The sequence below is a fragment of the Formica exsecta genome, unplaced genomic scaffold, assembly GCF_003651465.1.
Source record: "Formica exsecta isolate Colony F162 unplaced genomic scaffold, ASM365146v1 scaffold2, whole genome shotgun sequence".
Classification (NCBI taxonomy): domain Eukaryota; kingdom Metazoa; phylum Arthropoda; class Insecta; order Hymenoptera; family Formicidae; genus Formica; species Formica exsecta.
This window is the reverse complement of record NW_021849297.1, coordinates 1,969,290-1,983,902: the sequence shown is the minus strand read 5'-3', so window position 1 is coordinate 1,983,902 and position 14,613 is coordinate 1,969,290. Positions and strand designations below refer to the sequence as shown.

General features: G+C 37.3%; 1 protein-coding gene across 1 annotated transcript in view; it reads right to left on the bottom strand.

The window, feature by feature from the left end:
• Window positions 1–14,613, bottom strand: part of LOC115234288 — a 292,623-nt gene that overhangs the window by 209,505 nt on the left and 68,505 nt on the right. The window contains exon 2 of the mRNA XM_029805255.1: window positions 11,919–11,956. Coding sequence (XP_029661115.1) covers window positions 11,919–11,956 — 38 coding nt within the window. The remainder of the gene's footprint in view (window positions 1–11,918; window positions 11,957–14,613) is intronic.

Below are 14,613 nucleotides of genomic sequence, written 5' to 3'. Positions count from 1 at the left end.
GTTTGCTAAAACGTCTTTATAATTCTTTATTCGCATATTTAAACAGTTTATTTATTTGTCATTTTAAATGCGAGATTAGATTTAATCTTGCAATCGGAAAACGCTATTTAAAAATAGACTATTTTCGAAGAGATATAAGATTCCAATTTTGAGAAATCCTTTACGATTTCTCTTCTTCGTTTCCTGCCGCTCGAGATTATATATATGACAGATTTCACGTTTCGTACTGTCTGAACACAAAGCGTATCCTTAAGTCAAGTTTCCTCAGGGCAATACAATGCAGCCAAGAAGCCATCTTCACGGAACCATGTTACTACGCATTAAGACCTGTCGCAAACTACATGGAGAACCGTTTCTCAATTGCGTCCTGTATATTACTTCTACGTTTGCCCAGCCTTTGGTAGATAAAGTTTGTGACACTATCGTGAACTGAATGAAGTTTTGACAAATACCAAAGGTTTGGTGGAGATTTCGAACATTTGATGCGTTTAACTACTATGAGTTATCAAAGATCCTTCGAATCTAATCTCAATTGTAGGTTGTCTAAGAGATATTATATTAGGTTTCAAGTTTCAACAATACAAATAATTATTTAAATATAATAATTTTTATTGTTGTAATCAATTGTATTTATTTAAATTCTTGTGTTTTTTTTTCATATAAACTAATATAAATGTTAAAGCATTTATCGCGCAGCTTACAGTCTCTGCTCGCGACAAAATTAAAGATTCGGTGCATGATTCAGTATAGTGATACAACGCATTATTTTTCTCGCAAGAGTTTGCACATTAAATTCAAAATATTCGGCAGCGTACAAGCAAACCATTGCAGCAGAATATTTTTTCTCCGCCCGGAAAGCGAGTAGCAAAAAATAGCTCGATTCCAACGACTTCAACCCGAAGCTTCCAGCAACGATGGACCGGCATAGACACGCCGGTATGAAAGCCCATTTTTCCGGAACATCCACGACGATCCTCGTCGACACGCAGCACGCTCTCATCCTGAATTACGCCGACACTAAACCGTGCAACGCACGCGAGAACCTCCCTTATCGTCAGGAGCAACATCCGCGATTATCAAGCCGACGAACCTTCGTCGAGGATTACCCCCACTACCGAGATTTATCGACCCTACTTCCACTCGACCACCCTCGCAAAAGGGGTCAAGAGGCCGTTTCGACCGTTCTCCCATCCCTCCTTCCCTCTCTTCCTCGACCTTTCGTGTCTCTATTCCGCCTACTGTCCTACCCCAAATCGCCCTACCCTCTGGATCCCGTTTTTTTTCGTTACTTTTGTTGGTCCTTTGCCCGGTTGATGGGAAAAAAAGGATTTGTGTGTTACTTTTTTTGTAAGATTGACCGCGTCTACGTTCCCTCCCTCTTCGTGTATGTCAAAAGATGCTTCCGCTTGGAGAAATGTTTCATAGGGTCGGTCTGGATGACTATCGTTTGATTCTTATAATCTCAGGTGAAAATAGCAAGCAGATAAGGGTGACACGAGAGACTTATCTCGAAATGTTTTATTTAAAAGGGAGAACAGTCGTGGCTCACGCGAAGGGAACACCTCCAAAATGAAAGCCATTCCGACATAATATACCTGTCTTTGTCGTCGAGTATGATTGGCAAACAGGCAATGGAACTATAGAAACAATGCGTAGAGCTATCGCATATCGGCGAAATAAATGCAATCTCAATACTCACGTGCTTAAAAGAGATTTTCCGAAAGATATTGTCTGATATTTTTTTATGCAATTCAACGATAGATTTGTTTAACAATAAGAAAATGCTTTTTCTTTACGTGAACTGCTTTATCAATGTAACAAGAAGACAAAAATGTAAAACAATGCTAAACTTTGTCTATTTTATTCTGCACCTGCATGTGACATAAACCGAAGTAAAATGTTCACTATTTTCCCTACAACTTTTCTATCGGTATAAATTCAAATATAACACATTAAGATGTTTTTTTAGTTATAAAACTGAATTATTGAACTCTATTTTGCTTCTCTTTCTCTTTGCTAGAAAAATAAACAAGAGATATAGTACATTTTTCTCCTCGTATAAAACATTATATAGTAGCCATTATACTATCGGAGTTAAAATGCATATAATAGAGAAACCGACAATTGTTGTTTACAGTAGCAAAACCATCGCGTTCTTAAAAAGAGAGAGAATCAATTTATTACTCTTATTACTCTTCCGCTGATTCTCGTCAAGTATAATTGACCTCTTGGCGCTAAATCGCGTCAATCTCACTTACAATTAGTTAGGATTTCATTGTTATTATTTCAGCCTCTAATTGCATCTAGCTATTTTAAACGGGTTTGTCTACATCGCAAATATCGTAACATTTCATCTATTTCGTTTATAGAATGTTTTTAGCGTCGCAACATGTTGTTTTTATTTTATACTTAGAGAAATTAATATACAAACACAAACGTTCGAGAAACTTTGGTATCAATATACAATCTTTTTCTGGTGAAAAATTAATTTAATTGTTTTTTTTATCTTTCCTAAAATATACCTACGATAAATTATAAACTTAATTATAAACTTTAAAACAAAAATACAGTCAACTATCGATATCCGATAACTATTTGTTTTTATGCTATTTCTTTTGCAGTTGCACATTTCTGATTGACGCCCTATCTAAAATATCTGATTCAATTTTCTTGCGCTTGATGAAGTTAGTAATGTGAACGACCAGCGTGATCATCATTATCTAAGAATCAGTCGTCCTCATAATTTATCATGACAGAATAATTCTGCGAATTCTATTTTCAAACCACGCATTTACTGGGCATGAATTAACAGTGACGGTCAGCATGCAACGATAAAAATGTATCCGCTGCGCGAAAAACACGAAGGCACGTTCCAGCTAACCATTGAGGTCATAAAATTGAGATAAAATCGCAATATATGGACAATTAACTCGCTATCATTGGCACCTAACGTCAATTATCATCAGTAGTGCCTATTTTAACCGTGTTAAAATTGCTCATTAAAGTGCAAACTAGTGCGATTTAATCATGAGTATTACGCGATATTCATAGACGTATAAATTATATCAATTATATTTTGGTATCTGTAATTTTGACTAACAATGAACGGAATAATAACTTATTTTTCAATCTTATATCAACGATTCTTTATTCATAGAAAATGAAGTTTAGTCAAAAATGCCTTCTCATTAGATCCTCCAATATATATTTATAATATATATCTTCAGATATATTTTCAAATAATTAGGCTGCTATAAAAAGAAAAAGAATAAAATAAAAACATGCAAATGCTTATCAAGTTATATGATGACGGCTTTGTGTGCGTTTCTAATCTTTCGTTTTATAGAATTCTTCCGTAATTATCCGGTTTAATGCTTTTTGGACAAATGCTTCTAAACAGTCTTATGAATCCCTCATTATGTTTCTTTCACTTGTTCGCATATGAAATAGAAAAATTGGCCACCCAAAAAGGAGTAATTGTGTGCAATGTTTCCTTGATGAACAAATAGATATACACAACGTAGAACTAGCTAAATAAAGGACAAGCGTATGCAAGAAAGCCAGAAAGAGGAAGGTTGGCTTGGATAGCGGGTTAGAAAGATAAAAAAAAAAATAGAACAACAGCGAGGTAGAAAGCGATGGCAGGAAAGCGAGTTGAAATTCGAGAGAGATGGTACGAGTACATGGAACGAGGAATGCAAATGGACAATAAACCGCCCTTTCGTCCACCGTCTACCGACGGTATATCACCGGTGACACCCGTACTTTTAGTTTATGCCGCATGCATAAGCGGCGCTTCGCATCAGGAGCGCAACGTCCGTGGCGATTCTTGTTCCCGGAGGAATCCTGTGGATCTCGGCCTAGTTCCTCTCTCCCGCTCGTCCCTTTTTACACCGTCCTCGACGGGATTAAAGAGATCCCTCCCCGAATCACCTCTTTGCGCTCTTCTCTTTCTCTAACCGATGATTTTTCGTGGTGGGCAGAGAGATGTGGGTATAGGGGCCCCGACCGGGTAGGCGCAGGCGGCCGAGGCCGGGGCCCAGGCGCTATGAGCGATCGCGACTCGACACCGTGCGCCCGCGGCAGGTGCTTGCCTCTTATACAGTCTTTCTCGCTGGTGCCGGTGCTCCTCTCTCGTGCCTTCCTTCAATGCCGCCTTGGGTAAGAGGCCAGAACCCGAAAGAAGCACCACGGCATCTGCCTATCTATCTATCCCTCTCTCTCTTTCTCTCTTTCTCTTTCCGTGCGGACGACGTTGGCGAATTCTCTTAGAATTTTCGTCAAGCCGGAAAGTCGATAATTCACGGACCGCGCCCGTCCATGGAAAACCCCGAATTCGCTTTACGATTTATTATATCATAAATTTCAAATACGTTATATTCTCGCGGTTTACGGACTGAATGAAAAATATTCGAATGATCGCGATTACGCGACGACGATCGGGGCGCGAAATTAGACGCGTAAATAGCACGAATGCCTTTTTTTACTTGAGCTTCGTAACTCTCACTTGCAACGTAACGCGATATGCATTGTACCGATATTTACTATCCAGCGAACGCAGACTCGTGAGTGATAAAGTAATTACCAACGCTATCCAATATAACAAGGGACAAATGATTACGCTGTACGATTATTCTCTGTACATTTGCCGCTCGGTCTTAACATAAATATCACGAACGAAATTGCGAATGCTACTAAAGTCATACCACACAATTTATACATGCCATGCTAATAGCATCGATGTATCTTTATTTTCTCGCGTATGAATGATGACTAGTATAATGACGCACGCGGTCGTAGGCAATAACACGTGTGAGAGAGAATTACTGGCATGCAAATATTTCCACAATACTCTGAGATTACCGCCGCGTTGCAAATGGATATATTTTTTATCGAAAGAAACATCATGAGAATATCTTGAGATAATTCGTAAATATATGGATTCGCAATCTTTATGCAATCTAAAAGCACGTAAAACTTTGTTTTTTAGATTAATATTTTTAGCGCTAAAATCTTTGTCAAATTATAATTCTACGTGATGTACAAAATTGCCCCGTAAAAAACGTATATGATATTAAAAATAATTTTGCAAGTTTAACGCACCAATTAATTAAATCAATCGATAAAAACTTATTATGCACATTATATTTTTAAATTAGTAGAAAAAGTATTTACCATCTTTTGAAACTTATATATAAAAAAATATTAGGAGTTGTTATAAATATAAATCCTTTTACTCGCATGCTTAAAATTATTTAAAAACGATCATTACACAACGTATATATGTCTCTTTTTAATTGTTTATAATCTAGGTGTAAATTTCATAAGTTACATAAAAATTTCTGTACTTTAATTACCGAGATACCGAGCGTTTGCCAGACGCGCATTAGCATATACAGGAATCTGGACGTCGTTAAAAGTTTGTCACGCGTGTGCATGCTAAAATATAACCGCGACATATCTCGTCCGGCCGTAAGATTGATCTTGATCCCGCGCCTCTCATGAATTAAGCGCGAGGCGTGCATGTCACTCTTCGCGCAACGACCCAAGATTACGATCAAGAAGTTTAATGCGCCTCAATGAAAAGCGTTGGGACCGCTTTTCCCGCACGCGCGCGTCTACATAACTGCGCCAGACAGATGTTTCCTGATGTCTCTCGATAACACAAAAATGCTTAAGCACGTAATAATCGCGACTGATAGGGATGCTGCCTCTACTAGGTATGTAAAATTTCTTTTTTCCTACGGATGATACCTAGCCGTCAAATACCGTGCACGTGTCGTTAAAACGAGATCGTGTTAGAAACATTTCATTACTAATTTGCAAATAAATAATCCTTAACAGTCATTTAATCCTTAACAGCTATTTTATTTCAAAGAAAATAGTGTATGTTTGTAAAAGTAAATATGTGGGAGTAAATTGTAAAAGAAAATGCGTTTCTGTGTGCTGTAAATTTGCTCTGTGCTCTGGAAAAACTATATATGTATATAGATAAACTATGTATGTATACATAGATATTAGCACGATTCTGCGATTCAATGGTCTTAGTATTTCAAAGGGATTACGGTACAGTCTGAATGCTGAACGTTACGTTCCAGGAAGTAAGTCACTCTGCGAATTAACGCGGAACATCTTGATGGCTTAATCGTTGATAAATATATACGAATTATTTAAACGAAGAGAGGCGTTCTAACTGCCTCAATTAAATTGCAACCGGCGATAACCCGGTGTGAATGAGCTGTGCATGCGATTCTCGTGAAATACGTCTGTGATGCTTCAGTACTGGAAACAGAGGACAATGCGAATAAATGTGCATCTACGAGCGCATTCGATAGTAAACTACACACACACACACACACTTACATATATAGTGGCGATCCATTAATTCAACGTTCGTGTATTGGTAAATAGAAATGACTATATTATGAAAGTTACGCGAATTAACTTACCTTCTGCCTAAACATACGTATACGGAAAATTAATATACAGTTTAAAAAAGAATTCTTGTTCAAAGACATTACTTTCAACTGTATTTTATCACGTAACTATAGTATTTACTTTTTTTAGTCCTGTCTCTTACTGTACATATTTAAAAGATAAAACGTAGCAAATTTACAACACCTAGAATATTATTAAACGCATAATTCTTACATATATATAATACAAGTAGAAATAACTGTAAAATGATAATCGCGCGCGTAATCCTGTGAAAAAGCAGCTACAAGGATACGAAACAGCCGAGGAGTTATTAACAATAAAATTTTAAGTTTTGCTATACATCGATGCATCATTGATTATTATAGATACACAACATCCACTGGAAGCCGCTAATAAACCAGGAAGAGCCTGATGTACGAAAATTGGATACTCATGTAAATTTCGAGAGGATTATGTTCGATAGTAATAACGCGCTGATAGCTTTCCGCGCTATTGATACCGCTGTTGTACACGAGAGAGGAAAGAAAAAAAAAAAGGAAAGCGGATAAACCTCCATGACTTCCGATGAGTCTGATCGTCGGTAGAACGGGACGGGAGAATGATGAAGTATAATAGCCGCCGGTAATTCAGCCAACGCACGCGAGTAATAACGTACTGTACGAGTGCGAGATATATATGCGCTTTTTTGCAATATAAAAAGATACAAGCCGCTGTATATGTAACATCAGATTGCATTACGAGGGTAGAATAAATCTTGCGCAATGAATAAAGATTGTAGCCCGAGTCAAGTTAGTAAAGTCGAATAAAATAATCAAAATCGTTGAACGAATAGAATAAAACAATAATTATCTTGCAATAAAAAAAACTAACGAGTAGTATATAAATATATAATAAAATATATTGTAATTAGTTGTAAAAAGCTATTCGATTATTATAAAATCATTGTAAAACGTGAGAGAGATATAAAGAATATTAATTTCATTTCAGCAATTGCAAATGCTTCTTTCCAAAATACTCTTTGTCTATTACCTGCGACTACACGTATATGAGAGCTAATGCACACACATACACACACATACACATAGAGAGATATACACACGTTGAATTTCTCGTCACAATTGCAATACATGTGCGCACGAACGCGAGCAATGTAGAAATGCGCGACTTTGCGGTTAATCTCTCAAGACCCTTTTGCATCTGGGCGAGCGCGATGAAAGCCGCGACCTTAGATACATGCGCTCGTATATAATGTTACGTCTTTACACGCGCGTGTATGTGCGCGCGCCTCTATATGCAAATATTTAATTAAAGCAGCGACAGAGCGGCATATGCGCTCGTCGCCGGTATGTCCGCGCGCGAAGGGGTAGATAACAAGGATGGGCGTGCGGGAGGCATGGAAAGGGGGTACGAAATCGCGGAAACGACGAAGTGGAGGTTATCCCCGCACTGTAAATATATGATTATGCATGAGGATCGGTGGTGCTGAGTGCACTTTCATGACCGCCATATGGGAACGTGTTAGCTGCATGCGCACCACGAAAACAAACGATGAATTATAACGCTTTATCGAAACAGAGAACAACATCATCCCCAGTACGAATCCACGAAAGATTCCGTCCGTTGGCAATTGGAATATGACAAGTTTAAACGAGAGAGTATTCGCGGAGAAAGAGAGAATATTCACGACGACGACACCGATGCGATCAAATTTTTTTGAGAGTTTAGTTAATATTCGAACAATTAAATGGAAAAACTGGTAGATAAGAGCCCAAACGCGCGAATATCGGGTGCGCAAACTTATTATTGTCAAATTCAATTAATTAATATGCGTTAAAAATGTACGTTTCAGACCGTTTTTTGGTCCATCTTCAGCATGGATATAAATATATAAAGATTAAATTGGAATTTTAAAACTTGACATGCACAACATTTGCAGTTGTAGTCAAATTTCTAATTAAAAATAATTATCAGAAAGAAGGCTCACTAAAACACGCGTGGAATCTGTACAAATAAGTGGATATATTTATTTGTACAGATTCCACGCAGGTTTTAGTGAGTCTTCTTTCTGATAATTATTTTTAATTTAAAATTTGACTGCAACTGCAAATGTTATGCATGTCAAATTTTAAAATTCCAATTTAATCTTTATATATTTACATCCATGCTGAGGACCAAAAAACGGCCGGAAACATACATTTTTAATGCATATTAGTTAATTGAATTTAACAATAATAAGTTCGCGCACCGATACCCGCACCTAGGCTCTTATCTGCCAGTTTTTTCATTTAATTATTCTTACCCTGAGCCTATTGCTGTTATTATTAATATTCGAAACTACGCGGTGTAACTGTAGCTCTAAAGGTAAATCAAATATAAAGAATATATTTCTCAGAATTTATTTTTTTCTTGCAAATAAATCTTTAATAAATAAAATTTTTCATAACTTTTTTGCTATTTCTTTTTTTATTAGCAAAACTCTCTCTTTCTTTCTTTTAGTGTTTCTTCTCTCTAAATAAATCAAGTCAATTTTATTACATGCTGTTTAATAAATAACGCGCGAGATACACATTAAAGCGCACTAGAGAACCCAATTGTCATACCCTTCATCAATTTATTACCTTTTATTACTGTCAGCCAAGGACGCATCTCAAAAGGACATTCAATTTCATTGATATTAAGGCAAACGGGCGAGAGATTTCGCGGAACTCCTGGAATTTCTCGAGGTATGCAATCGACTGCTGCGCGGGTACCTTTGAAGTTTGCGATCGCCTTTCGACGAGCCGTTCGCACGAGAACAGTTAAACGAAAATTCCTAGTTTTGGCATAGATTGTCAATACTATTTGCAGACAATGAGAAATTGCTCGGAGCGACCCTGCCAAAGCAACGATTTCATAATCTCGAATAAAATATTGAATTCTTCGAATTTTTGACACACGGTGACAAAACAACCTTGCACTTTTGCATATCGCGAATAAATGCGCAATCACGCTATAAAATATTGTGCTTGACGTAAGAATTTCAACGATTTGGGTATATTTCTCAAAAAATCCAAATTACAAACTCGTCATCTCGTATCTTGTCCGTTATCTTATCCGACTCACAATCAATCTACATCGCCGCATATGTATATGTTACTTAAATTGTGTTGCGAATATTTACATCCGGATAATCTTATAAGGTGTAAATTTACGAAGCTTTTAGTGGCTTTAATGGGTTAATATTTTGTTTCGCGGCTTCTCGCAAGGCACGATAAGTTCAAAGTATGAATATCTTTACAGCACGCAAATGTAAGCGAAGCATTATTGCGGATCGAGAAAAAATCGGCTTAAAGAAACGGTAATATCAAGGGACATTATGTGATTCGAGATAGGACGAGAGTAAGTAAGAAAACCAGACCATTTCTTTTTTTATTAGCAAAACTCTCTCTTTCTTTCTTTTAGTGTTTCTTCTCTCTAAATAAATCAAGTCAATTTTATTACATGCTGTTTAATAAATAACGCGCGAGATACACATTAAAGCGCACTAGAGAACCCAATTGTCATACCCTTCATCAATTTATTACCTTTTATTACTGTCAGCCAAGGACGCATCTCAAAAGGACATTCAATTTCATTGATATTAAGGCAAACGGGCGAGAGATTTCGCGGAACTCCTGGAATTTCTCGAGGTATGCAATCGACTGCTGCGCGGGTACCTTTGAAGTTTGCGATCGCCTTTCGACGAGCCGTTCGCACGAGAACAGTTAAACGAAAATTCCTAGTTTTGGCATAGATTGTCAATACTATTTGCAGACAATGAGAAATTGCTCGGAGCGACCCTGCCAAAGCAACGATTTCATAATCTCGAATAAAATATTGAATTCTTCGAATTTTTGACACACGGTGACAAAACAACCTTGCACTTTTGCATATCGCGAATAAATGCGCAATCACGCTATAAAATATTGTGCTTGACGTAAGAATTTCAACGATTTGGGTATATTTCTCAAAAAATCCAAATTACAAACTCGTCATCTCGTATCTTGTCCGTTATCTTATCCGACTCACAATCAATCTACATCGCCGCATATGTATATGTTACTTAAATTGTGTTGCGAATATTTACATCCGGATAATCTTATAAGGTGTAAATTTACGAAGCTTTTAGTGGCTTTAATGGGTTAATATTTTGTTTCGCGGCTTCTCGCAAGGCACGATAAGTTCAAAGTATGAATATCTTTACAGCACGCAAATGTAAGCGAAGCATTATTGCGGATCGAGAAAAAATCGGCTTAAAGAAACGGTAATATCAAGGGACATTATGTGATTCGAGATAGGACGAGAGTAAGTAAGAAAACCAGACCGCGAAAGTAGACGATGAAAAAGAACGGTGTGGACACGGTCGGTCGGTTATTAAAAGAGACGACGAAGATGGACGGATGACGGGGGGGAGAATAAGTTCGCTTCAATTTGGCGGAGAAGCCAAGCAAGGGTCACCGTGTCTCGGCTCGTTTAATATGCATTTTAATTAATTCCACACACTAAAATGCGAAACGACATCGTCGCTCGGCCCAGTTTATAGCATCATCCTCCTGCCGTATTTTCCTTGCGTCCCCAAACCCCCGCCCGTTCCTCCTACTGTCGTGTTACTCCTATACGTCATTCGCTCACCCTTATACGCGCGACTATACGTCCAGCCATTTGCGGTCTACATCTGTTTCTCCGTCCTCGTCTCCTTCACCACTCTGATTTATAGCTCGTGCTTTTAACTGCGGTTCGCGGGATGCTGGTGAAACGAGGATCGGGGGAGCCGCCCCGTCGCATCCCCGTCGCGGTCGCCCGTCTACTCATGGAGCTATCTTCGCCTACTACCAGCCGTAACCAGCCGCATGATCCAGATGCTCCGCGAACTTTTATTCCGACGTTATCGTACCGACACGCGCGCGCGCGTAACACAACGACGTCCTATGCACGTACGTAAAATTCGCACTGGGGAGAACCGGCTCTTCGTTTATCGCTTCGCGGAAACGCGCCGACGAGAGACACGCGGCAGCGCGAAATTCAGCTCATAACTCGCTTTTATTAACGGCGCGTATCCGCTTTAGTGCCGTTCAATTTCTCGGTGAGTTAATCTTTCGACACGTAACGCACCGGCTGTAACCTACCGTGTTTGTTTACGCACCGCTCTTTGCTCGCTCAGATGTGCCGTGAGTTCATAATATGCATATCGATCGTATCCGGTCATATGCTGCTCGGTAATACTCGTGCTGACTCAGGTTCACGACATTTCTTTTCGTCTCGAACAAATTCTTTGAGTGGACTCGTGTTTTCGAGAGAAATTTATAAAGCCATGCAAATATTATGAAAAAGGGTAAAAATAAACCAAGTATATAAAAAAATATGCGAATTTTTGTGCAGCAAATAGAAATTTAAGAAAATAAAAAAATAAGACGTTATATATACTTGGCATTTTTACCATAAAATTAAAATTTATTACTCACCGGTCGATGCGCAGCAGCGGAGTTGACTGCATGTTCATCTGTAACATACAAATATAAGATCTAAATTATAATAGCGCCAAATTAATACTTACTTTTAAAAAATATTGTACGCGTCAAATATTCGATGCGTACAATTATAAGCAGATATTTCATAAAATAAATATATAATAATTTTTGAGATTCTTTTTAAATATTAGTTTTTATCTCAAATATCCTATAACATATATATAACATCATTATTTTCTCTAAATCTTTCTCAAGATCTGATTTAAATCAAACAAATAAAATAATAAAATTAATACGCATACATAGTTAATAACAACTAATAATTAAATAATAAATTATTCACCCCTTAGGGTTGTTTCGCCGGCGCCCGATGCCTTTCTTAAGCCTCTTCCTCCTCAGGTTATCAAGGGGGCGTCAAAGTCCATTGAATCACACGTTACATATTCACTCGCGAAAAGCTTATACAATTTATATAGTTCACTCGCGAAGAATTTATTTCATTACAGTTTATTACGCGGTATGATAAAAAGAACGCGTGACGCTTTTCTCGGTACTCCAAATTCACGATAAAAACGAACACGCGATACTTGTCGGCACTTCTGAATACCGTAATCGCGAACCAATATCCCATTTCGCACATCAAGCCAACAAATCGGGATAGCAACAATAATTTCGAACAAGGTTTAAGCCCGAAGCAGAAGAAGACGGATTCAATCGATGCGATCGGCGAGAATGGGATTTGCTATTGTCTCCACGCATATTCGCATCTCAGGACGACTCGAACTCGCTTAAGCTCTAAACAATCTAAGAAATGGGAGCACACCCTCTCGTAGCGAGATAAAAAAATTGACCTAAGCAATTAAGTCAACTCATTAACGCGATATATATGGCTGGTAGACGGTACAAGAGAAGGGATTTAACGACGATTCCAATACAATCGTCCGAACTTTAATCGATTCGAGCCGAGCCCTTTGTCAAAGCAGAGCGTGCTCTTAATCAACCGAATATTGAGCCTAAATTCAAAACCGTGCGACATGTACACACATGTACATAAATATTCATGCGGTCGGTATTATCTCGTACTATGACGCATATGGCGTGAAAACATTGTCTAGCAACATTTCAAAATAAAATTTTATTTTATCCGTATCAGAAGTATGGTCTTCGATGACGATAATAAAATCGGGATAAAGACGCGACAAACCCTTCGTATACCAGACGCACTGAATCACTATCTGTCGACTCGAGTGTTGCCGCAAATATTATAACACAACATACGTACGTAGCACGCGTATATATGTACACATACGCGTTGTAAACAAACTTCAAGGCTACATACCAGCCGATGTATTATATCTCGCGCTGAAATAAAAATATAAATAAACCATTATATCGAATATTTAACGCTTTATAACTTTATACCGAATATCCTTTCCTCGAATTTTTAATCGATTATCACTATAAACCGGTACATTACATCATTATTTAAATCATTTAATCCGGCGATTCAAGTATTATTTTACTTTCTCAATCTGGAAATGATAAATTATATACTGGAAAAAAATTGTATTTCAATTATACAATATTCTTGATTTAAGTGTACACACTCATACACATATAGTTTTTTTTTTTTTAAATAATAGACCTCTAAAAAATATTTCGAATAAAATTTATCTTATTCGAAATATTTAAAAAAATCTATAAATTAAGAAGGTCTATAAATAACTTTATATGTTACAATATATAGATTCCATATTAATTATATGTATATAAGATTCTATAATAAAAGAAATTGAATTTAGAACGACTTTATATAAATTATAGTAGAATGGTTTTTCGATATTACTACACATGTAACACCTTGGGCAATAATCGCACCGATTAACTAGTCGATATATCGTATATATATCGCTTTTCTTAAGACTCTTGAAAGTGCCAACAATAAATTAGCTTTCATTACACTAGCTATGATGAATAGCCTGTGTGCGTGAAGTGACTCGTCGGCGACCTAACTCGCTACGTCAAGCCTCACCATGAGAGGAAGCTAATAGCATGTTTCGCGTTGAATATTCAGACCCTCCCCATACATATCACTTCATAATTGTTCTATCGCGCCGCGGACAAGCAATAACGAAATGTTCGTCCTTTCGCCGGCGGTGTGTCTTTCGATCGCATGCCTCCCTATTTCTGCCTCGTAATACTCTATGGCTGCGAATATAAGCGTACGAATGTTCAACAATTCATTGCCTTTTCATTCCGATCCGATAAGATACCGTCGCGTTTCATGTTCAAAAGGTTGCGTGTCTTTCGCCAACTGTTTACTATTATAACATACACATTCGCGCTCTATGATTCTTATATTATAATATCTTTTGGTAATATGAATTATAAAATTTTACAATGTCTGTTTCTCTGCACATTATTGAATTACTGATATATTGCACGTAAAATATTCACGGAGAATGCATGGTAAAAATTAATAAATTTTTTAAGATGACAATATATTATGGTGACATGCAATGTAATAAAAACACAAGCAATAGCATAAGTCCTTTGTCTATGGCTTACGACGTCATATTATTTTTGTATTTTATACAAATATAACAGAAAATATTATTATAATAATAGAATTGTCAATAAAATGATAGAATGCAAAGATGAGATCGCTATGAGAAAACTATATATAACG